The sequence below is a fragment of the Heterodontus francisci genome, chromosome 13 (assembly GCF_036365525.1).
Source record: "Heterodontus francisci isolate sHetFra1 chromosome 13, sHetFra1.hap1, whole genome shotgun sequence".
Lineage (NCBI taxonomy): Eukaryota > Metazoa > Chordata > Chondrichthyes > Heterodontiformes > Heterodontidae > Heterodontus > Heterodontus francisci.
In genome coordinates, this window is record NC_090383.1 from 46,272,291 (window position 1) to 46,296,093 (window position 23,803).

At 44.9% G+C, this 23,803-nt stretch overlaps 1 protein-coding gene across 1 annotated transcript in view; it reads left to right on the forward strand.

Annotated features, from left to right (window-relative positions):
* The first annotated feature begins 23,231 nt into the window (after window positions 1-23,231).
* The window catches only part of fndc1 (fibronectin type III domain containing 1), a 316,339-nt gene continuing 315,767 nt past the window's right edge, over window positions 23,232-23,803 (forward strand). Inside the window, exon 1 of the mRNA XM_068044773.1 lies at window positions 23,232-23,327. Coding sequence (XP_067900874.1) covers window positions 23,264-23,327 — 64 coding nt within the window. The 5' untranslated portion in view covers window positions 23,232-23,263. The remainder of the gene's footprint in view (window positions 23,328-23,803) is intronic.

Here is a 23,803-nt window from a genome sequence, read left to right on the forward strand (position 1 = left end):
AGGTATTTAAGAGCCCAACTGACAGCAATTTTACTCACTGGTTCTGATTTAATTGATGGTGAAAGGAAACCATTGGGCTTCAGAGCTTTGCTTGGTTAAAGGAGGCAACAAGGAGGTGGGAGTTCAGTGTTGGCTTCACTGGGAAGCCAGCGGAAGTGGCAGCATCACTTGACAGCGAGGATAGAGGAGGGAGGGAATCGGGAATCACTGTCAGGAATAGGGGCAAAGGTGCCAGCACTGTAGAGGAACCATACCAGGATGCCATTGGGGCAGTGCCTCCTCAGCAGATGTGACAAATGAGGGGAAAGTGGGGGCCATTTGCCTTGAGGGCCTTGCACACAGGGAGAGCCAACATGTTACGGGCTCATTCACCCTGGCTTCGGGGCCCATGTTGAGGAGGAGGAGCAGCATAGATGGAGGGAGGTTCAGCCACGGGCAGGGGCATGTCTGCAACCTGGGGGCTCACAGGAGGGCCAACCTCCAGAACGAGAAGCTGGAGAAGGATACAGAGGAGACCAACAGCTTCCTGCACACAGAAGAAGCTGCCCTTCAGCGAGGGTCTACTGGCCGAGGCTCAATTACCTGATGATGTCAAAGTGACAGTGTCTCCAAAGACTCTGCCTTTCCAGGGAGGCCATCACTGAAATGTGTGCCATGATGCAGGATGAGTTTAGCCGTATAGGACTTGGTGGGCACCTGATGCCAGTGTTACTGAAGGTAAGTGGGGCACTGAACGTCTATGCCATTGGGTCATTCCAGGGATCAAGTGGAGATATGTGCTGAATCTCACAATCTGTGGTGCATCAGTGCAGCAAGGAGGCCACCAATGCTCTGTTCAGGAGGACCCGTGACTCGGTGTGCTTCTGCATTGATACAAACAGTAAAGCTGAGAGGGCTATAGGGTTCGGGGCCATTGCTGGATTCCCCCAGATGCAGAGTGTCATTGACTGCAAGCATGTGGCCATTAAGGCTCCCACCAATCAGCCAGCTGCCTTCATCAACAGGAAGCGTTTCCACTCCCTCAATTTACCACTAGTCTGCGACCACCGCAGAAGGATCCTGCAGGTCTGTGCAAGGTTCCTGGGATGCAGCCACAATGCCTACATAATTCACCAGTCCCAGGTGCCAGAGATTCTCTGCACCCCCACCCCCCCCCCCCCCCCCACAGTGCCTGCAGGGATGGATCCTTGGAGACAAGGGCTACCCACCGAGGACACGGTTATTGAAACCTGTGAGGAACCCATGCATGAATGCAGAGGAGGGGTACAACACTTGCCACTGACTACCCAAGCAACCATCGAGCAGGCCATTTGTCTGCTCAAGATGAGATTCCGTTGCCTGGATTGATCGTGTGGTGTGCTGTACACTGCACAACCTGGCGCTACAGAGGGGGGGAGGCGCTGACCACTGATGATATCGTGCAGCAAGATGCCTCCTCTGATGACAAGGATGTGGAGAAGGATTCTGCCCAGTCATTGCAAGATGAAGGACCCCAGGGACAGCAGGAAAGTCGCCATGAGATACCCGCAATGGAGACTTGAGATGCCCTTATGCATTCACGTCTCCTATGACCCTCACCACCTTCTAGAAACTCACCAATAAAGCCTTACTTTTAAGCAGTTCTGTTGTCGCCTCCTTCCTTCAGCACTCCAGTGCCCAGCACCCAGGTGCATATTGCACAGTGGCAGGGCTGAATCATGGAGCACTCACGCTTTGGTCCCTCACATCCAACCCCTTAAGAGGCAGGGTCGAAATGAGGTTGCAACAGACATCAACAGTAAGAAGGAGACATAGTGAGAACAACATATATCTTTATTCTGCGTTAAACCAAACACAACCCCTTTCTTCTGGAATGTACCTTCACCTGTGAACCCTTAAATGCATCTAGGTGCACTTTTTAAATCTTTTTCGGCTGCTCCTACATGGTGCACCCCCTGTGCTATCAGCTGAGGTGGAGGCATGCTGTCCTCTGGCTTGGAATGACCTTGGCATCCTGAAGGCCCCAGCATACTCAGGGGCTCCTCTGTCACTGGGGAAAATGGAGGGTGCTAGCATGTGGAAGTGGGGCTGAGTAGCTGCTGGCCTGCTCAATAGTTGTCCCTAGTAGGCAGGTGGCATTGGTTGTATCACCTCTGTGCCCTTGTCTGGAGCTCCAGTAGAGGGGTCAGTAGCCATGTCTTCAAGGGATATTCCTGGTCCTGAGGACCCATCCATGGACTTTGGGGATTGGAGTGAAAATCTAAGGCAGTCTGGACTGCTGGAAAATGAAGGAGTCATGGCAGCTGCCAGGAAAGCAAGCGCACACATGGAGGAAGCAGACCAGTTGGATGTTGAGTGAGTGGAAGCCCTTTCTATTGATGGAACACACTGGCCGATCACTCATTGCCTCGATGGCCACATGAGTGCAATCGATGATGACCAGCACCTGGAGGATTGCAGCATTGGCGGTGAAACCCAATGCCCTCGGTGCCTGCAAGGCTGCATCTGTCATGAAATGAATGTACTGTCCAGTTCTGGAAAAGAGGGCATCAGTGACTTGTGAGATGTAGTGGTGTACAACTCTTTGCGAGTTGCCATTAAGGCCTACAGCTGTTCCTTGGAAGAAGCCAGAAGTGAAGAAGTTCAAAGCCACAGTGACTTTGATGGCTGTTGGGAGGGCATGGCAACCACTGCTGCAGGATGCGAGGTTTTCAGTGATGAGGTCAAAGATCTCTGTGACCATCCGCCTGGAGAATCGCAGTCTCCTGTGGCACTGGGTCTCGGTCATCTCCAGGTTGCTCCATCTTCGGCGGTAGATCTGGTGATGAGGGTATGGCCTCCCATGCCTTCCTGCCCCTCTTTCCTTCCCCATGCCCTCCTGCTGCTCGGGTTCTGCCCTTCCTGAGGAGGGTGTTGCCCCTCATCACCATTGGACTCAAAATCTGACAGTCGTACCCCTATTGCCAGCTGCAGCCTTCCTTTTGGACAGGTGGCCGCAATACTGTGATTGGCAGCCTTGCCCCCTGCTCTTCTACCCCCACGACGCCAGGGGGGGTGAAGACCCTGTTCAATGCCAGGGCGCTGAGTGCCCACTCTCTCTGCCACCTCTGCAGCGCCAACGGCAACTCCTTTTCAAATACCGAGTCCCACTTTGCCCCGCTGATCCTCTTATGGGGCTGGGGTAATGCCCACAGCACAAACCACAGCTTTGTACCCTCCTTCCTTCAGCTGATCTGAAATGGACAGTGTTACAGTCAAGTGAGGAGGGGTCAAAGGGCTTCCCTCTTTTTCCTCTCTTTGTTTGACCAGAACAGGTTTAATTCCTTCTTAAAGTGGATGTACTGGCCAATTCAGTAGGTGTTTAATTACTTACTTGCCATGATCATAAAAAAACAATTGGACAGGTTTTCTTGAGTTTAACAAAGAAAGAGGTTAACTTTATTGTACCTTAACCAAACTAATGAAAATAATAAACTACATGCCAACTTTCACTCTCTCAAACACAGTAGAGGTTTACACACACACATAAATAGGTTACAGAGTGGAGAAAGGTAGATTAGTTGATTTAGAGCCCATAGAAAAATGCGGTATACGTACTGTGGCATTTGGTGATTTGGCTGGCTTCCAGTTGAAATCAGTGGTCCTGAGGCTTTTATTTTGAAGAGGTAGATGACTGGTTCGGTGGGTCTCTTGGATGATTTCCTCCAATGGGGTTTCTGATTGTAGCTGGAGTATGTAAAGGTGGTCAGGCAACAGGCTTGTAAGCTGAAATGGAGAGAACGAGAGACAGAAGGACCCCAATTAGGGTCTGCACGTGTCAGAGTCCAGATGCTTCTCCTTCGGCTGCAGAGAAACACAAAAGCTTAAAACCATGGATGGGGAGAGGCTTGTCACATGACAGTCACTCAGTGATTCAAACATAGCAGTTAGCAGTATTTCTTCTTGCTAAAACAATAGGTAGTTCCCTTAAACTTCCTGGGTCTTGGTTCTTGCTGGGATATGAACAGAAATTTTGTCTCCCTCCTCAGAGTCCTTGCAATGTAGGATACAGTGTTGCAAAGTACTTGTGTCAATTTAGTATACTGTATTCACTGCTCACAATATGGTCTCCTATACATTGGGGAGACCAAACGCAGACTGGGTGACCGCTTTGCGGAACACCTACACTCAGTCCAAAAGCATGACTCTGGGCTTCCGGTTGCTTGCCATTTCAACACAGCCCCCTGCTCTCATGCCCACATATCTGTCTTGGGCTTGCTGCAGTGTTCCAGTGAACATCAATGCAAGCTCGAGGAACAGCATCTCATTTACCAATTAGGCACGCTACAGCCTGCCGGACTGAGCATTGAGTTCAATAATTTCAGAGCATGACGGACCCCTTTTCATTCTTAGTTATTTTTTATTTGTTTATTTTATTTTAGCTTGCTTCATCATTCATTTTTTTTTCCCATGTGCCTAGCTACTTTTTTTCATGTTTGTGCTTTGGGACAGGGCTGTTCATTTTTCTGTCAAATAACACCCCTTCTGCACTAACACTTTGTCTTTCACCACACCATTAACGTACTGTTTGCCTTTGCTCCATGACCTTCTGGTCAGTTATTCTCTGTGACCCTCTGTCCTATCAACATCTTGCCTTTTGCTTAAAACCTATTACATTTCTAACATTTGCCAGTTCTAATGAAGGGTCACTGACCTGAAACGTTACCTTTGCTTCTGTCTCCACAGACACTGACAGACCTACTGAGTATTTCCAGCATTTCTTGTTTTTATATCATCCAGAGCACTGCTAAGGCCTGCATTCACCAGATAACCAATGCTATTTGCCTTAGGGCTTTTGACTTTGACATGACTATCCAAGGGTACTCAGTATTTCGGAAGGGTAGACAGGAAGGAAAAGGAGGTGGTGTAGCTTTGTTAGTGAAGGAAGAGATCAGTACTGTAGTGAGAAATGATATAGGCACTGGAGATCAAGGCGTCGAATCAATCTGGGTAGAAATAACAAATAGCAAGGGAAAGAAGTCACTGGTGGGAGTAATCTACAGGTCGCCAAACAGTAGTTCCGCAGTGGGGCACAGTATAAACTAGGAAATACTGGGGGCTTGTAAGAAAGGTACAGCAATAATCATGGGTGATTTTAATATGCATATAGAAAGGATTAGTCAAATTGGCAAGGGTAGCCTCGAAGGAGAGTTCATTGAATGTATTAGAGATTGTTTTTTGGAGCAATATGTTGTGGAACCAACCAGGGAGCAGGCTATTCTAGATTTGGTGTTGTGTAATGAGGTGGGATTAATAAATGATCTCATTGTTAAGGATCCTCTAGGGAAAAGTGATCATAGCATGCTAGAATTTCAAATTCAGTTTGAGGGCAAATGGAGTCCCACACGAGCGTTCTGGAGTTAAACAAAGGTAATTACATAGGCATGAGGACAGATTTGGCCCTAGAGAACTGAGCAGGAAGACTACAAGGTAGGACAGTTGATGAGCAATGGCAGATGTTTAAGAAGCTATTCAATTTCTCCCAACTAAAATATATTCCAGAGAGGAAGAAAGATTATAGGAGGGGGGAAAAATATCCATGGCTAAGCAAGGAAGTTAAGGATAACATAAAGACAAATACTAAGGCATACCATATTGCAAAGGCCTGTGGTAGACTGGAAGATTGGGAAACTTTTAAAGATCAACAAAGGGTTACTAAAAAAGTAAAAAAGAGCAAAGTAAATTATGAAAGAAAACTAGCGCAAAATATCAAAACGGATAGCAAAAGCTTCTATAAGTATATAAAAGGGAAAAGAATAGCTAAAGTGAATGTTGGTCCATTCGAGGATGAGACTGGGGAGTTAATAGAAGGGAACACAGAAATAGCAGTGACACTAAATCAGTATTTTGCTTCAGTTTTCATGGTGGAGTACACTAGTACCATCCCAATAGTACCCGGTAATGCAGAGGTGAAAGAAAGGGAGGAACTTAGAACAATCATCATCACTAGGGAAAAAGTACTGAGAAAACTATTGGGGTTGAAGGCAGACAAGTCCCCAGGGCCTAATGGCCTACATCCTAGGGTCTTAAAGGAAGTGGCAGTGGAGATAATGGGTCCATCAGTTATAATATTCCAAAATTCTTTGGATACGGGAAAGGTTCCAGTGGATTGGAAAAAAGCTAATGTAACGCCCTTATTCAAAAAGGGACGGAGGCAGAAAGTAGGAAACTATAGACCAGTTAGTTTAACATGTGTCGTTGGGAAATTGTTAGAATCCATTATTAAGGAAGTAGTAACAGGACATTTAGAAAGTCAAAACACAATCCATCAGAGTCAGCATGGTTTTATGAAGGGTAAATCGTGTTTGACTAATTTGCTAGAGTTCTTTGAAGCTGTAACAAGCAAAGTGGATAAAGGGGATCCTGTAGATGTAGTTTATCTGGACTTCCAGAAGGCATTTGATAAGGTGCCGCACAAAAGGTTAATACACAAGGTAAGTTCACATGGGGTTAGGGGCAATTTGTTAGCTTGGATAGAGGATTGGCTAACCAACAGAAAACAGAGAGTCGGGATGAATGGGTCCTTTTCTGGTTGTCAAGATGTAACTAGTGGGGTGCCACAGGGTTCAGTCCTCGGGCCCCAACTATTTACAATCCATATAAATGATTTGGATGCAGGGATAGAAGGTACTATAGCCAAATTTGCAGATGACACTAAATAAGGTGGGGCAGTAAATTGCAATAAAGAAATAAGAAATCGACAGATGGATATGGATAGATTAGATAAAGGGGCCAAAATTTTGCAGATTGATTTTAACGTGGATAAGTGTGAGGTTATCTATTTTGGTCGGAAGAATAGAAAGGCAAATTAGTATCTAAATGGAGAGAAACGTCAGAGTGCTTCGGTGCAGAGGGATCTGGGTGTCCTTGTGCATGAATCGCAGAAAACTAGTTTGCAGGTACAGCAGGTGATCAGGAAGGCAAATGGAATTTTGGCATTTATTGCTAAAGGAATACAGTATAAAAGTAGAGAAGTGTTGCTGCAACTGTGCAAGGCATTAGTGAGACTACACCTGGAGTATTGTGTACAGTTTTGGTCCCCTTACTTGAGAAAGGATGTTCACCAGATTGATTCCAGAGATGGGGGGGGGGGGGTTTGTCTTATGAAGAGAGATTGAGCAGTTTAGGCCTTTATTCTCTGGAGTTTAGAAGAATGAGAGGAAGCACTGAGGGTGGCAAGGGCACAAAATGTACACTGGGTGGGGGACTTCAATGTCCATCACAAGAGTGGCTCGGTAGCACCACTACTGACTGAGCTGGCCGAGTCTTAAAGGACATAGCTGCTAGACTAGGTCTGCGGCAGGTGGTGGGGGAACCAACATGAGGGAAAAACATACTTGACCTTGTCCTCACCAATCTGCGTGCTGAAGATGCTTCTGTCCATGACAGTATTGGAAGGAGTGACCACCGCACAGTACTTGTGGAGACGAAGTTCCGCCTTCACATTGAGGATACCGTCCATCGTGTTGTGTGGCACTATCACCGTGCTAAATGGGATAGATTTCGAACAGATCTAGCAATGCAAAACTGGGCATCCATGAGGCACTGTGGGCCATCAGCAGCAGCAGAATTGTACTCATCCACAATCTGTAACCTCATGGCCCAGCATATCCCCCACTCTACCATTACCATCAAGCCAGGAGACCAACCCTGGTTCAATGAAGAGTGCAGGAGGGCATGCCAGGAGCAGCACCAGGCATACCTCAAAATGAGGTGTCAACCTGGTGAGACTACAACACAGGACTACTTGTATGCCAAACTGCGTAAGCAGCATGCAGTAAACAGAGCTAAACGATCCCATAACCAACGGATCAGATCTAAGCTCTGCAGTCCTGCCACATCCAGCCGTGAATGGTGGTGGACAATTAAACAACTAACTGGAGGAGGTGGCTCCACAAATATTCCCATCCTCAATGATGGGGGAGCCCAGCACATCAGTGTGAAAGATAAGGCTGAAGCATTTGCAACAATCTTCAGCCAGAAGTGCCGAGTTGATGATCCAACTCGGCCTCCTCCTGAAGTCCCCAGCATCACAGATGCCAGACTACAGCCAATTCGATTCACTCTGCGTGATATCAAGAAACAACTGAAGGCACTGGATACTGCAAAAGCTATGGGCCCTGACAATATTCCGGCAATTGTACTGAAGACCTGTGCTCCAGAACCTGCCACGCCCCTAGCCAAGCTGTTCCAGTACAGCCACAACACTGGCATCTACCCTGCAATGTGGAAAATTGCCCAGGTATGTCCTGTACACAAAAAGCAGGACAAGTCCAACCCAGCCAATTACCGCCCCATCAGCCTACTCTCAGTAAAGTGATGGAAGGTGTCATCAGCAGTGCCATCAAGCGGCATTTGCTTAGCAATAACCTGCTCAGTGATGCTCAGTTTGGGTTCCGCCAGGGCCACTCAGCTCCTGACCTCATTACAGCCTTGGTTCAAACATGGACAAAAGAGCTGAACTCAAGAGGTGAGGTGAGAGTGACTGCCCTTGACATCAAGGCAGCATTTGACCGAGTATGGCATCAAGGAGCCCTAGCAAAACTGATGTCAATGGGAATCAGGGGGAAAACCCTCCGCTGGCTGGAGCCATACCTAGCGCAAAGGAAGATGGTTGTGGTTGTTGGAGGTCAGTCGTCTGAGCTCCAGGACATCACTGCAGGAGTTGAGTTGCTCAGGGTAGTGTCCTAGGCCCAACCATCTTCAGCTGCTTCATCAATGACCTTCCTTCAATCATAAGGTCAGAAGTGGGGATGTTCGCTGATGATTTTTAAAAATTCATTCATGGAATGTGGGCGTCGCAGGCCAGGCCAGCATTTATTGCCCATCCCTAATTGCCCTTGAACTGAGTGGCTTGCTAGGCCATTTCAAGGGCATGTAAGAGTCAACCACATAGCTGTGGATCTGGAGTCACATGTAGGCCAGACCAGGTAAGGACAGCAGATTTCCTTCCCTAAAGGACATTAGTGAGTGCACAATGTTCAGCACCATTCGTGACTCCTCAGCTACTGAAGCAGTCCGTGTAGAAATCCAGCAAGACCTGGACAATATGCAGGCTTGGGCTGATAAGTGGCAAGTAACATTCGCGCCACACAAGTGCCAGGCAATGACCATCTCCAACAAGAGAGAATCTAACCATCTTCCCTTGACATTCAACGGCATTAGCATCGTTGAATCCCCCACTATCAACATTCTAGGGGCTACCATTGACCAGAAACTGAACTGGAGTAGCCGTATAAATACCGTGGCTACAAGAGCAGGTCAGAGGCCAGGAATCCTGAGGCGAGTAACGCACCTCCTGACTTCCCAAAGCCTGTCCACCATCTACAAGGCACAAGTCAGGTGTGTGATGGAATACTCTCCACTTGCCTGGATGGGTGCAGCTCCAACAACACTCAAGAAGCTCGACACTATCCAGGACAAAACAGCCCGCTTGATTGGCACACCATCTACAAACATTCACTGCCTCCACCACCGACGCACAGTAGCAGCAGTGTGTACCATCTACAAGATGCACTGCAGAAATGCACCAAGGCTCCTTAGACAGCACCTTCCAAACCTGCGACCTCTACCAACTAGAAGGACAAGGGCAGCAAATACATGGGAACACCACCACCTGCAAGTTCCCCTCCAGTCACACGCCATCCTGACTTGGAACTATATCGCTGTTCCTTCACTGTCGCTGAGTCAAAATCCTGGAACTCCCTTCCTAACAGCACTGTGGGTCTACATGCTCCAAATGGACTGCAGCGGTTCACGAAGGCAGCTCACCACCACCTTCTCAAGGGCAATTAGGGGTGGGCAATAAATGCTGGCATAGCCAGTGACGCCCACATCCCATGAATGAATTTTAAAAAATCTAATTGAGGTATATAAGATGATTAAGGGGATTGACAAAGTAGACTTAGAGAGGATGTTTCCTCTTTTGGGGTAATCTAGAATGAGAGGTCATAGTTTTAGGATAAGGGGTAGCAGATTTAAAACCGAGATGAGGAGAAATTACTTCTCTCAAAGGGTCGTGAATCTGTGGAATTCACTACCCCAGAGTGCGGTGGATGCCGCGACATTGGGTAAATTTCAGGAGGAGATAGACAGATTTTTAATTAGAAATGGGTTGAAGGGTTATGGAGAACGGGCAGGAAATTGGAGTTGAGGCCAAGATAAGATCAGCCATGATCGTATTGAATAGCGGAGCAGGCTCAAGGGGCTGAATTGCCTACTCCTGCTCCTAGTTCTTACGTTCTTATGTTCCCAGTACAGTACTCTTCTGTTAAAGTGTCAAAGCTTGTGATGACCTCATACTGCCTGGGAGAATTCATTGACTGGGGGTGGTGTGGCCTTTCTGAAGGGTATTAATGAGTATGAAGGGATGACCAGGCAGCTGGTGGGCATCACTAAACTTTCTATGTTTGGTACCCAGACAATGGGGTGAGGAAATATGAGTGTTAGCAGCTGAACGTTTAAACCATGAACTTCTTGGGTGTGAGAAATGAAAATACATCATTATTGCAAATTTGTTCTTCTGATAGGTCTTTGGACACACCGGCTAGTGATGGCAGTGAGTCAGTGGCAGCACAGGTTATTAAAATGGGGCCTGGAGGAGGTGCTTCTTTGTTGGTTTGGGTAAGTCTTACTCAGTGAAAGCGATCATGCACCTTACTCTATGGGTACAGATAAAGGATCTTTACAAGCACTTAATGAGGCCTGTCTCCAATCGCAACTGAATTTTATGACCACTTGTCTTCATCTAACCCTAAACACTCCATCTACCCACAAACAAGATCTTTGCATCATAACCTTTTACATCTTAGATAAAAGTTTTAATGAAAAAATTTCCAAGACCTCACCCTGGCAGATCATGTTAAATCATTCAATCTCTTGTGACATTACTCTGTGGTCCATGGAATGGTGTTGTTAGCAGTCACAGCCTCTGTGACTTCCTTCCATACCAAGATGCGAACTTTTCTAGTTGTCCTACACCTATCGTTACTGATAAACCAGTGACGTTTTGCCTCTACCTCATTGAGAAGTATGTTGAGATCTACATCACAAAATTTCTGACACCTCTACCTCTCATTTACCTTTTGTGCTGCCATCTTCTTTACTGTAAGCAAGTAAATAAATGCTTTGCAAAAAAACTATTTTACTTTAGCTGGCCTTTTTACAGAATGTCCTATGCAGTTTTACATTTATTCTAAAGTTTTCAAAAGTTTTCGCAGATTTATTAAATTATGTCAAAGGTTTCACAAGCTTTTAAAAGTTTTTAAAAGTTGTTAAAAAATTAAGAGATCATTGGAAAACACAGGCCTTAATGGATGTGTCTTCGCTCATGTCAGCAGCAGTGGGCATGGTTTCAGATAATACCATCATCAGTGGGCGTGGTTTCGGTGGGATTGTGTTTTGCTAGAGGCCTCCTGTTCCTCATGTCAACAGGCCAAGCCTCAGCAAGAAGTTAAAAGTCTTGCACCAGCCAACAAACTATGTAAGTGTATACATTTTACAGCGGTCAGCAGCAAAGGCCGCAGCTTCAGCGCTGACCACAAAATCCAGGCCATTATGATTGGATTAAGATAGAAGCTAAAATAAAAAATAAAGAAACTTTTCAAAAAGAAAAAAATGTTTCAAAAAGGCTGAATTGCTTTTATCATTATGGAGAAATTAGGCATTCCACAAATATAAAATTTGCTTTTCAGGGCCAGTAAGGGTATTTAGCAGTAATTATAAAGTTAGTGCACTATCATTCAACAAGGTGTAACCTTTTCAAGGATTTTTACAGTGAGACTAATAGCATATGAGAAGTTCTCATCAATTCCATTGATTTCCATGATTACAGTCTGGGGGTCGAAGTGTCTGAACAGTGTACCCTCTGCAAAAGAGTCAAATCACTGACAGCAACTTCTGGATTTCCATGTTATTCTGCACCTGTGTGAACTCCAGAAGTTGCTGTCAGTTTCAGTGGCATAATGATGGCGAACGCTGACAGTTTCAATGTCATCACTACTTCAAATTCAGGATTTGACATGAACCGTGAACATTCTACCTGTCTTTACAAATGCTGCCTGGTTTGCTAAGTGTTTCCGATTCCCAGCAGTATTTTGTTTTTGTGTCATGGTTAAACCAAGTAGCTGTAATAATTTGTCTACCAAAGCACAACCTCTCTCTCCAGCAAGGACATCCACGTCTTGCATTTTATTCCTACAAGCATATGTATCTCGAACTATGGAGCACATTTTTCCTCATTACTGAAACTAATGTGTTTATTTATTTGGTCATTATTTCCTCATGTGGTCATATGCCAATAGTCTGCACACCAACCTGCAGTATTGATGTCTGCGCCTGAACTGTGATTCCAGCCCTTTGTAATACAGCTCTGTCTGAAAAAGTGGTTAATTTGGTCCCTGATATGATTTTAGTATTCAGACAAAAATAGCAGTTTACAACCTTCACCTTCTCAAGGGCAGTTAGGGATGGGCAATAAATGCTGACCTTGCCGGTGACACCCATATCCCATGAATGAATGAAAAGAAGGTGATAGGATCAAACATGATTGCTTCTCATTCTTCAAACAGCCTTGGACCTTGGATATGAGCTGGAAATGGTGTAGTCTTTGTGACTTCTATAGCAGAGTCTACAAATTCTTACCGACAAATGATTACAAATTTTAGTCCTTTCCTTTCCTTTTGGGCCTCCTTATCTCGAGAGACAATGGATACGCGCCTGGAGGTGGTCAGTGGTTTGTGAAGCAGCGCCTGGAGTGGCTATAAAGGCCAATTCTGGAGTGACAGGCTGTTCCACAGGTGCTGCAGAGAAATTTGTTTGTTGGGGCTGTTGCACAGTAGGCTCTCCCCTTGCGCCTCTGTCTTTTTTCCTGCCAACTACTAAGTCTCTTCGACTCGCCACAATTTAGCCCTGTCTTTATGGCTGCCCGCCAGCTCTGGCGAATGCTGGCAACTGACTCCCACGACTTGTGATCAATGTCACACGATTTCATGTCGCGTTTGCAGACGTCTTTATAACGGAGACATGGACGGCCGGTGGGTCTGATACCAGTGGCGAGCTCGCTGTACAATGTGTCTTTGGGGATCCTGCCATCTTCCATGCGGCTCACATGGCCAAGCCATCTCAAGCGCCGCTGACTCAGTAGTGTGTATAAGCTGGGGGTGTTGGCCGCTTCAAGGACTTCTGTGTTGGAGATATAGTCCTGCCACCTGATGCCAAGTATTCTCCGAAGGCAGCGAAGATGGAATGAATTGAGACGTCGCTCTTGGCTGGCATACGTTGTCCAGGCCTCGCTGCCGTAGAGCAAGGTACTGAGGACACAGGCCTGATACACTCGGACTTTTGTGTTCCGTGTCAGTGCGCCATTTTCCCACACTCTCTTGGCCAGTCTGGACATAGCAGTGGAAGCCTTACCCATGCGCTTGTTGATTTCTGCATCTAGAGACAGGTTACTGGTGATAGTTGAGCCTAGGTAGGTGAACTCTTGAACCACTTCCAGAGCGTGGTCGCCAATATTGATGGATGGAGCATTTCTGACATCCTGCCCCATGATGTTCGTTTTCTTGAGGCTGATGGTTAGGCCAAATTCATTGCAGGCAGACGCAAACCTGTCGATGAGACTCTGCAGGCATTCTTCAGTGTGAGATGAGATGTTAAAACAAATTTTAGTAATATCTGTGTATTCGCATCTTAGAAAGGGGCTTTGCAACCATTGATTATTTTATTTTAATTCATTCACAGAATATTATCATCACTGGAAAGGTCAACATTTATTATTCATCCCTAATTGCCCTTGAGAAGGTGGTGCTGACTCTCCTTCTTGAACTGCTGCAGCCTGTATGGTGATGGTGCACCCAGAGTACTGTTAGGTAGGGAGTTCCAGGAATTTGACCCAGCGATGATGACGGAATGTTGATATATTTCCAAGTTAGGATCGTGTGTGACTTGGAGGGGAACGTGGATGTAGTTATGTTCCCATGTGTTTGCTGCACTTCTCGTTATTAGACTTTGCAGATTTGGGAAGGACTGTAGAGGAGCTTTGGTGAGTTTCTGCAGTTCATCTTGTACAAGAACAAGAACAAAGAACAGTACAGCACAGGAACAGGCCATTCGGCCCTCCAAGCCAGCGCCGATCTTGATGCCTGCCTAAACTAACACCTTCTGCACTTCCGGGGCCCATATCCCTCTATTCCCTTCCTATTCATATATTTGTCAAGATGTCTCTTAAACGTCGCTATCGTATCTGCTTCCACCACCTCCCCTGGCAGCAAGTTCCAGGCACTCACCACCCTCTGTGTAAAAAACTTGCCTCGCACATCCCCTCTAAACTTTGCCCCTCGCACCTTAAACCGATGTCCCCTAGTAACTGACTCTTCCACCCTGGGAAAAAGCTTCAGACTATCCACTCTGTCCATGCCGCTCATAACTTTGTAAACCTCTATCATGTTGCCCCTCCACCTCCGTTGTTCCAGTGAAAACAATCCAAGTTTTTCCAACCTCTCCTCATAGTTAATGCACTCCAGACCAGGCAACATCCTGGTAAACCTCCTCTGTACCCTCTCCAAAGCCTCCACGTCCTTCTGGTAGTGTGGCAACCAGAATTGCACGCAATATTCTAAGTGTGGCCTAACTAAGGTTCTGTACAGCTGCAACATGACTTGCCAATTTTTATACTCTATGCCCCGACCGATGAAGGCAAGCATGCCGTATGCCTTCTTGACTACCTTATCCACCTGCGTTGCCACTTTCAGTGACCTGTGGACCTGTATGCCCAGATCTCTCTGCCTGTCAATATTCCTAAGGGTTCTGCCATTTACTGTATACTTCCCACCTGCATTAGACCTTCCAAAATGCATTACCTCACATTTGTCCGGATTAAACTCCATCTGCCATTTCTCCGCCCAAGTCTCCAACCGATCTATATCCTGCTGTATCCTCTGACAATCCTCATCACTATCCGCAACTCCACCAACCTTTGTGTCGTCCGCAAACTTACTAATCAGACCAGCTACATTTTCCTCCAAATCATTTATATATACTACAAACAGCAAAGGTCCCAGCACTGATCCCTGCGGAACACCACTAGTCACATCCCTCCATTCAGAAAAGCACCCTTCCACTGATACCCTCTGTCTTCTATGACCGAGCCAGTTCTGTATCCATCTTGCCAGCTCACCTCTGATCCCGTGTGACTTCACCTTTTGCACCAGTCTGCCATGCAGGACCTTGTCAATGGCTTTACTAAAGTCCATATAGACAACATCCACTGCCCTTCCCTCATCAATCATCTTCGTCACTTCCTCAAAAAACTCAATCAAATTAGGAAAACACGACCTCCCCTTCACAAAACCATGCTGTCTCTCACTAATATGTTTGTTTGTTTCCAAATGGGAGTAAATCCTGTCCTGAAGAATCCTCTCTAATAGTTTCCCTACCACTGATATAAGGCTCACCGGCCTATAATTTCCTGGATTATCCTTACCACCCTTCTTAAACAAAGGAACAACATTGGCTATTCTCCAGTCCTCTGGGACCTCACCTGTAGCCAATAAGGATGCAAAGATTTCTGTCAAGGCCCCAGCAATTTCTTCCCTTGCCTCCCTCAGTATTCTAGGGTAGATCCCATCAGGCCCTGGGGACTTATCTACCTTAATGCTTTGCAAGACACCCAACACCTCCTCCTTTTTGATAATGAGACGACTGAAACTATCTGCACTCCCTTCCCTAGGCTCATCATCCACCAAGTCCTTCTCCTTGGTGAATACTGATGCAAAGTATTCATTTAGCGCCTCACCCATTTCCTCTGGCTCCACGCATAGATTCCCATCTCTGTCCTTGAGTGGGCCAACCCTTTCCCTGGTTACCCTCTTGCTCTTTATATATGTATAAAAAGCCTTGGGATTTTCCTTAATCCTGTTTGCCAATGACTTTTCATGACCCCTTTTAGCCCTCCTAAGTCCTTGCTTAAGTTCCTTCCTACTGTCTTTATATTCCTCAAGTGCTTCATCTGTTCCTAGCCTTCCAGCCCTTACAAATGCTTCCTTTTTCTTTTTGACGAGGCTCACAATATCCCGTGTTATCCAAGCTTCCCGAAACTTGCCGAACTTGTCTTTCTTCCTCACAGGAACATGCTGGTCCTGGATTCTAATCAGCTGACGTTTGAAAGACCCCCACATGTCAGATGTTGATTTCCCCTCACTGATGGTACTCACTGCAGCCATGTTGCATCAGTGTTGGAGGGTGTGAATGTTTAAGTTGGTGAATGGGGTGCCAATTGGCTGCTTTGTCCTGGATGGTGTCAAGCTTCTTGACTGTTGTTCGACCTGCACTCATCCAGTCAACTGGAGAGTATTTCAGTGAAGTCTTCACTTGCGCTGTGTAGGAGGTGGAAAGGCTTTGAGGAGTCAGGAGGTGAGTCATTCATGCAGAATACCCAGTCTCTGACTTGCTCTTGTAGCCACTGTATTTATGTGGCTGGCCCAGTAAAGTTTCTGGTCAATGGTGACACCCAGGATGTAGATAGTGGGCAATTCGACAATGGTAATGCCATTCAATGTCAAAGGGAAATAATTAGACTCTCTGTTGTTGGGCATGGTCATTGCCTTGCACTTGTGTAGTGCAAATGTTTCTTGCCATGTTTCAGTCCAATCCTGGATGTTGTCCAGGTTTTGTTGAATGTGGGCATGGAATGGTTCATTGTCTAAGGAATGGCAAATGGAGCTGAACACTATGCATTCATCAGTGACCATCCTTACTTCTGGCCTTATGTTGGACGGAAGGTCATTGATGAAGCAACTGAAGATGATTGGGCCTGTGAAACACCTGCAGTGATGGCCTGCCACTGAGATGACAATGTCGCACTCACAAAAGGAACAGTTATGAACTAAAGTGAACTGGAGCAATTATGAACTGTAAAAATGAACTGATGAACAAAACTCCAAAAAATGGACATAATTTTGCTGCAGACAAGATGGAGTAAGAGGTCAGGTGGCCCCTCCTGTACTGCAAATTTACATCATAACTGTTGGAGACTAAACACATCATCATATCTGGACCAGTTCTGGGGATGGCACATTACAATGCTAAACAGGCCATTCAATGCTAAATGGCTCCTATCTTCAAGAATTGGGTTGACAAAGGCCTTCAGAGACAGGGCGACTCTGGATTCAAAGCCATGATAATAGGTGGGACATAACACTACTTTATCAAATTAAGTCACATTCAAACCCCATTGTGTAACAATGACCCCATGTTCAAAGACATTGTATGAACACATCAGGGGAGAGCATGTATTGTCACCTGACCTAAACCTGATAAGGTTTTTCCTTTAAAAAATGGGATTTCTCTGAAAAGAGAGAGAGAAAACCAGTAGCTAAGAAATCCATTCCAGCCAAGAATAAGACCCTGCCTGTAACATCTTTAAACCACCGAGGCAGAGACTGTAAAAGGTGACCTTGAAAATTCACCATCTGAGAAATTTTAACAAGATTGTCCGCTGACTTTGACTGAGTCTTAAACAAAGAAATCTGCAATACTTCAGTGAACCAAGTAGAGGAACATCAGGCCTGCAACGCTGTGAAAAATTCCTCCCGGAAATCCAAGAAGGTTTCAAAGTGAACTCTTTTTACAAGAATCATACTTAAATGGATGCTACCCTCAAATCTCTACCTTTTCTTGTGTGTGTATATGTGTGTGCCTGTTTAAGTGGGTGAGATTGCAAACATTTTTGGGTATGGTTTAACAAATAGTTATTTTTCTTTTTAAACATACAAGGAAACCTGTTGTTTGACTGTTTATTTGACCTTTGAAACACTCTAGGACTAAAACACTATACTTTTTTATAAAACACTATCTGCGGTCAGTGGAAATGTGAAAAGTAGAAGTCACCTACACCATCTCCCACCTGTCTGTAACAACAACTACACCAATCTTTTTTTGTTCTAAGTATGAATCCAGTCAGTGCAGATGTTTCCCCTTGATTTCCTTTGACTTCAATTTTACTAGGGCTCCTTGCTGCCACACTTGGTCAATTGCTGCCTTGATGTCAAGGGCAGCTACTCTCACCTCACCTCTGGAATTCAGCTCTTCTGTCCATGTTTGGACCAAGGCTGTAATGAGATCTTGAGCTGAGTGATTCTGGAGGAACCCAAACTAAGCATCTGTTAGCAGGTGAGTAACTGCTGCTTGATAGCACTGTCAACGACACTTTGCATTACTTTGCTGATGATGAGAGCAGACTAATGGAGCAGTAATTGGCTGGGTTGGATTTGTCCTGCTTTTTATGGCAGAGCATAACTAGACACATTTTCCACTTTGTCTCCCACTTTTGGCACATGTCCCCAGATGTTAGTGAGGGTTATTTTGTAGGGTCGACAGGACTGGCTGTGCCTTTGTTGTGTACAAATCCAATGCCTAGGTGGGTGGTCCATCCAGTTTTATTCTTTTTATGCATTGGTGCAGTGGTTTGTCACAACTGAGTGGCTTGCCAGGCAATTTCAAAGGGCAGGTAAGAGTCAACAACAGTGTCATGGGTCTGAAGTCACATATAGGCCAGGTAAGGATGGCAGTTTCCTTCCCCTAAAACACATTAGTGAACCAGCTTGGATTTTATGACCATTCAACATTTTATTCCAGAGTTATTTAATTAACTGACATTGGACTTAAACTCTTAAAACCCTATTGTAATCTTGGGCCTCAAATGTAATTCTGTTCTGTCACTATTAAGTGAAACTTAGCCAGTGCTAAGATGTTGTGAAGTTTACAATTAAGTTACTGTTATACTCAGGAGGATTTAGATTATGTTGACTGTTTTAAGAATTGACACACCCTCATTGTACCCATCAGTATTAACCATATCCTTGCAATTGTAGTTAAAAATCTTAGTCTTCGATGTCTCTGACAACTAAGAGTTAAGTTGCATTGATCTGTCGTGTTGCTGTTGTCTGATTTCCTTTGGTTGATAATCAATTATTATCAGACTTGCTTGTATAGTAAGTCATCAAACAAATGGAGGATAACTAAATGAGTGATTGACTGTATTCTCCGTAATTATAATCATGTCAATCATGAGTCCAATAGATGGCTTAAAGGCTGTTTAACCCTTTCATGGCCACATCTAGATTATTACTGATCATTGAAAAACTGTTCACATGGAGAAATACATCCACATCCACAAAACACTACTCATGGCTCAGATTATGTCCCAAGAACTAATATAGGGCCAGTTTGTCCATTGACACCATTATAGAGGTCCTTTCCATCTAGCTCCTTCAACTTTGGCATGCTCCTCTGGCATATGAAGAATGGGAATGAAGGAGATGCAATTGCCTGTCTGATATAACCTTCATCAGTCTGCAAGTACAAATGTTCCCCTCAAACCCACCCTAACATCCATCCAGTGATTAGAATTAAGATATTATCACCTAGCCAAATACTGCAGCAAAGATGTAAAGCAACTACTGTTCAAGGAAGTTGGTCACCTTTTACAAAGTGCATGAACAACCAATTACATGTCCCCCAGAAGACATGTTCTTCATTCTGAGCATGGGGCTCCGTAGCCCAACAGATCACAAACAAACTCTCGTAGTACGTGGAGAATGGAGAAGAACTTAAACAATGATTTTGTTGCGAATTATTGTTTCTAGAAGTTTCCTCACCACAAAAGTTAAACTGAGTGCCCTGTAGTTTCTGGGCTTATCGTTACATCCTTCTTTAAACAAGGGTGTAACATTTGCAATTCTCCAGTTCTCTGGCACCACCCCTGAGTCTAAAGAGAACTGGAAAATTATGGCCAGTGCCTCCACAATTTCCACTCTCTCTTCCCTGAATATCTCATCCAGTCCTGGTGCTTTATCAACTTTATGTAAAGACAGCCTATCTAATACCTGCATATCAATTTTAAATCCTTCTAGTGTATTAATTACCTCCACCTTCACTGTGACCTGGGTAGCATTTTCTTCCTTGGTAAAGACTGATGCAAAGTATTCATTTAATACCTCAGCTCCTCCTTCTGCCTCCGTTTTTCGTCTCTAATCAGCCCTACTCCACCTTTTACCACCCTTTTACTATTTATATGCCTATAGAAGACTTTGGGATTCCCTTTTATGTTAGCTGCCAGTCTCTTTTCTGCTCCCTCTTTGCTTCTCTTATTTGCTTTTTCACTTCCTGTCTGAACCTTCTATATTCAGCCTGGTTCTCCATTGTATTATCTACCTGACATATCTGTCATATGCACACTTTTTCTTCTTCATCCTTATCTCTATCTCTTTTGTCATCCAGGGAGCTCTGGATTTGTTTGCCCTACCTTTCCCCTTCGAGGGAATATACCTTGACTGCACCTGAACTATCTCTTCTTTGAAGGTAGCCCATTGTTCAGCTACTGTTTTTCCTGTCAACCTATGATTCCAATTTAATGAATTATTGTCAGATTAGTAGTAAGTCATCAAACAAATGGAGGATAAATAAATGAATGATTGACTGTATTCTTCAGTGACAATCACGCCAATTATGAGCCAAATAAGCCATTCCATGGCCACATCCTGGCTTATTATTAATCAGGTGCCCATTGAAAAAACTACTCAAATGGATTAATCCTCCCATATGCACAAATCACTATTCACCGGGCACTGCTCACGAAGCACTACTCACTACAGACTAATAATTGATAACGAATATAAGAGTCCATTAACTTACCTAATTAGATTACCTTGTGATTTTTTAAACACTTGGCCTAAACATAATGTATTATGAAAACTGATTTATGTTTCATTCATGACATTGCCTAAAGCTCTGTTTGTTTAGTTTTCATTTGTTGTATCCTTGGAAAGCATAATGTGAAGCAACGCAAGGATTCACAGACTTACAACAAGTGGTATGAATGTTCTTTACATGATATCTTTATACCAGCTGACAGGGTTGTTCGTCCTAAACAATGGAAGGGTTTTATGGGCTTGCACAACCCATACAATGAGGGAACAGACACATAGACCAAGGGTGAGGCAATTATCTTCCTGGATGTCAACGCAAAATTTGGAGATGGAGCTCCACTGACTAGGGCTGTCTGGAACAGAGTTTGAATTTTGCACCTTCTGAAATAAAGGCAGGATTATTACTGCTAAGCCAAGGGCTCACTCCCTAAAACTTAGTTATGGGTTATGTCACATTCCAAGCATCTTTATCATTTATTCCATTATCTCCACTAACCTAATGCAGCAATCAACAAAGCAAAACCATTACATTATATGATATAGTGCATACAAAGAACAAAGAACAGTACAGCACAGGAACAGGCCATTCGGCCCTCCAAGCCTGCGCCGATCTTGATGCCTGCCTAAACTAACACCTTCTGCACTTCCGGGGCCCATATCCCTCTATTCCCTTCCTATTCATGTATTTGTCAAGATGTCTCTTAAACGTCGCCACCTTCCCTGGCAGCAAGTTCCAGGCACTCACCACCCTCTGTGTAAAGAACTTGCCTCGCACATCCCCTCTAAACTTTGCCCCTCTCACCTTAAACCGATGTCCCCTAGTAACTGACTCTTCCACCCTGGGAAAAAGCTTCTGACTATCCACTCTGTCCATGCCGCTCATAACTTTGTAAACCTCTATCATGTCGTCCCTCCACCTCCGTCGTTCCAGTGAAAACAATCCGGGTTTTTCCAACCTCTCCTCACAGCTAATGCCCTCCAGACCAGGCAACATCATGGTAAACCTGTACCCTCTGTACCCTCTCCAAAGCCTTCACGTCCTTCTGGTAGTGTGGCGACCAGAATTGCACGCAATTTTCTAAGTGTGGCCTAACTAAGGTTCTGTACAGCTGCAGCATAACTTGCCAATTTTTATACTCTATGCCCCGACCGATGAAGGCAAGCATGCCATATGCCTTCTTGACTACCTTATCCACCTGCGTTGCCACTTTCAGTGACCTGTGGACCTGTACGCCCAGATCTCTCTGCCTGTCAATACTCCTAGGGGTTCTGCCATTTACTGTATACCTCCCACCTGTATTAGACCTTCCAAAATGCATTACCTCACATTTGTCCGGATTAAACTCCATCTGCCATTTCTCCGCCCAAGTCTCCAACCGATCTATATCCTGCTGTATCCTCTGACAATCCTCATCATTAATCACAACTCCACCAACCTTTGTGTCTTCCGCAAACGTACTAATCAGACCAGCTACATTTTCCTCCAAATCATTTATATATACTACAAACAGCAAAGGTCCCAGCACCGATCCCTGCGGAACACCACTAGTCACATCCCTCCATTCAGAAAAACACCCATCCACTGATACCCTCTGTCTTCTATGACTGAGCCAGTTCTGTATCCATCTTGCCAGCTCCCCTCTGATCCCGTGTGACTTCACCTTTTGTACCAGTCTGCCATGCGGGACCTTGTCAAAGGCTTTACTAAAGTCCATATAGATAACATCCACTGCCCTTCCTTCATCAATCATCTTCGTCACTTCCTCAAAAAACTCAATCAAATTAGTAAGACACAACCTCCCCTTCACAAAACCATGCTGTCCATACAGTGCAAGTCCAGGCTAGATCTGGGTGCTCTATTTACTTCTTTGTCAGATATAGGATGGAACCAGGTGTTTTCAGATCTAATGTAACCCACTGGAAAAGTACAATGAGAATGAATGCCAAGAGTAGCAAGGAGCATATCCTTACTTGGATGTCTATTTTAAGATTTTGGGAATTCTGATTATGTAAGTATGGGTTAACAATTGAAAGGACCAACGTGTTCAAAACTGAAGGAAGTAGCGACAATGGATGCTGAACAAACACTATATCGATACATAATCTACATCTATATACGTTACACACATGTACTGTAGTATGTGTGCTATCACTTTCCACACAGGTAACCTATACTTGCAAATCGTCCCACCTCACCGAGTCTGCTCTCACCCAGTAACATTGTTTTACACACCTATTTCATGTTCAGTAAGGACAATGTAAGAATTTGCGTGGCTTAGGGATACCACATATGAGCGATAGGGGGTTGGGGGTGTTGAGAGTGGCCGGCGTTCCCACTGTCTGTCGGAGGGGGGAGACAATGGTTTTTGGGTAAGTGGGAGTGAGAAGGAAAGGCGGAGGAAGAGAGAGGTTACTGGTGTGTGCGCGCGTGTGGGATCGGTTTCCTCCTGCGGATACCTGAGACCTCCCGTTTCCCGTGAGCTGAGAGTGCGGTAGCTGCAGCCCGGATCAGCCGCTGCTTTCGGCACCAAGATCGAAATATGTTCACAGCAGCAACTTGTCTCACCTTCATGGTCATTCTCCTAGCTGTAGAGCCGCAAGAAGGTAGGGAGAAGGCTACATCTTACGTTTATACTGTTTTTAAGAAAAAAGTAGTTTAAAGGAGAATTTGTGAGGAACGTTTAAAAACGTAATTTTGCAAGCATTTGTGAGCGGGAAAAACATAGTTCATTTTTTAATGAATAGTTATCCTGTCCAAAGAAATATTTCTCAATATATCAGGGGAGTAATTTGAGTTATTTTTTCGCTTTCCTTTGTTTTTAATCCAGTGATATTTTCAACCATTTCAAAGTAAGCTGTTTCAGGGAAGTTGGATCCACTGAGCTGATTAATAAGGAACGCTTTGCCCTGTTGTGATTTTGGGCTGGGCTGGAGCTGGTTGGACACAAAGTCATCCCAACAATGGATACACGTTTAAATGTAGTCTGCTGACTGAGTCCCAATCTTTTTCGAAGAATTTTATTTGTAATCGTGTTAATTTCGGATTTTTGAGTTTGTGAATTAAGCACAGAAGGGTTGCC